The 1,655-nt window shown below is 38.9% G+C and overlaps 1 protein-coding gene across 1 annotated transcript; it reads right to left on the reverse strand.

Annotated features, from left to right (window-relative positions):
- Window positions 1-933: 933 nt before the first annotated feature.
- LOC149218753 (uncharacterized) lies at window positions 934-1,392 on the reverse strand. Its single transcript, XM_089386627.1, has one exon. It carries the CDS (start codon window positions 1,390-1,392, stop codon window positions 934-936), a length of 459 nt encoding a protein of 152 aa, XP_089242753.1.
- Window positions 1,393-1,655: the final 263 nt, after the last annotated feature.

Raw genomic sequence — 1,655 nt, forward strand, 5'->3', positions numbered from 1 at the left:
GGTCTACAACTTTGGATGAGTGTGGAGTTTTCTATTTGAATTGTATTAGCTCTTGGGTTACCATTCCTGATAATGAAACGCTTAATACTAACCTTCAAATTTGATAATGGGTTTTGTATTATGCTACAACTTTATCTTTGACTTCTTTCTTGAGTATTTTAATGAACACAGAGTTCTTTCTTTAAAAGGCTGAGGGTTGTCCTTCCTTGATTCTTCCGAGGGTTTATACCATACTCTATTTGGAAGTATTGTGGCTTGAATTGTATATGAATTTTTACATAGTTTTAGCTCTATGAATGGTAAATTCTCAATATTTTATCTTATGAAATAGACAGCTTAAATGCCCTCTGTTGAGGTTTGTAACACTACCATAACGATGCCTGTAACTTTTTTATATTACAATGAAACCCTTAGAGGTCTCTACCTCTGCCATAGATAATTAAGTTTATTAGCTTATAGAATTTTTTTGTTCTTTTTTCCACCAGAAAAATAGCGAACTTTCTATTAAAAATAGATAGTTACAAAGCATATGCAGAGCATTGCAGACATACTTGTTTTTCGCCATGATGGGAGAAAAAAGAAGTCTCGACTAATTGTCATTACATTCCAAAGGAGAAAAAGCACACGAGTCTCATCAACCAATAAAAAGGAGCAAAATGCCTCCACCTGTGTATACACACCTCCTGGGAACTAATTCATGCAGAGAGGAACTGGTAATAAGCAGAGGTTGAGAGACCAAAAATCGCGCAGCGAATAGCGTCCCCAAAGAAATTAGAGACAAAACAGAGAGGGCTCCCAACGACCCAGACCTCCTATTCGAAGGAAAACCAGCCTAGGAGCCCTGAAGAAATGGTTCATTAAAGAAGTATAAACAAAGAGAAAAAAGAAACGAACTATGTATAGGAAAACTAGCAGATACTGTTAAATCAAAACTTATGCAAAAATGGGTTGTTCGAGCGGACGAATCAACCCATTTTCTTCCTCCAAAACTGTCCAGGATCCTGAATCTTGATCAACACCCACTTTGGAGAGTCGATCAGCTTCATAATTTCTTTCCCTGTAGATATGGAAGAGAAAAATCTTCGAGAAACGACATTTAAGGCGTGAGACTTCTTTAAGAAGAGGGAGCAGGATGAAATTTCTGCATTGATGAGTCCCATTAAACCATTTCACAGTGTTCATTGAATCCCCAAAGATCTGGACTTCTCTCACATTCCTAAGGATGAGCCAATAGTGTAGGGAGTGTAGGGCTTTCAATTCTGCAAAGTTATTGGAGCCCTGTCCAAGACCGACAGAAGCTTTTACAACCTTATCCTCTGATAAATGAATAATCAAACCAGCCCCACAGCGACCATTAATATCTGAGGCACCGTCAAAATAAGCCCACGACATTGTATATCTGATAAATTCTTGGTGAACAGCTTTGGTAGAAGGAGGATCTAGTGGAACCGAGATACTTTCATAAATAGCAACTCCTTCTACGGCAAGGCGACTAATCGGGAAAACAGAATCCTTAAAAATAACTTGATTCCTAACAAGCCAAGTCCCCCAAGTAATGAGAAGTGGAATGGATCTCTCTCTGTCATTTGTGGCTTCATTCCACCACCTCTGCCAAGCTTCCAAGAGCCCCTGCCCTTCCCATCTGAAAGGAATGT

Source organism: Pinus tabuliformis, chromosome Q (assembly GCF_031772625.1).
Source record: "Pinus tabuliformis cultivar Carrire ecotype Pingquan chromosome Q, CPIR1, whole genome shotgun sequence".
Taxonomy (NCBI): Eukaryota; Viridiplantae; Streptophyta; class Pinopsida; order Pinales; family Pinaceae; genus Pinus; species Pinus tabuliformis.

Coding starts and splice junctions, on each gene's coding strand:
- LOC149218753 (XM_089386627.1), bottom strand. CDS start 1,392: ATGTCGTGGGCTTATTTTGACGGTGCCTCAGATATTAATGGTCGCTGT.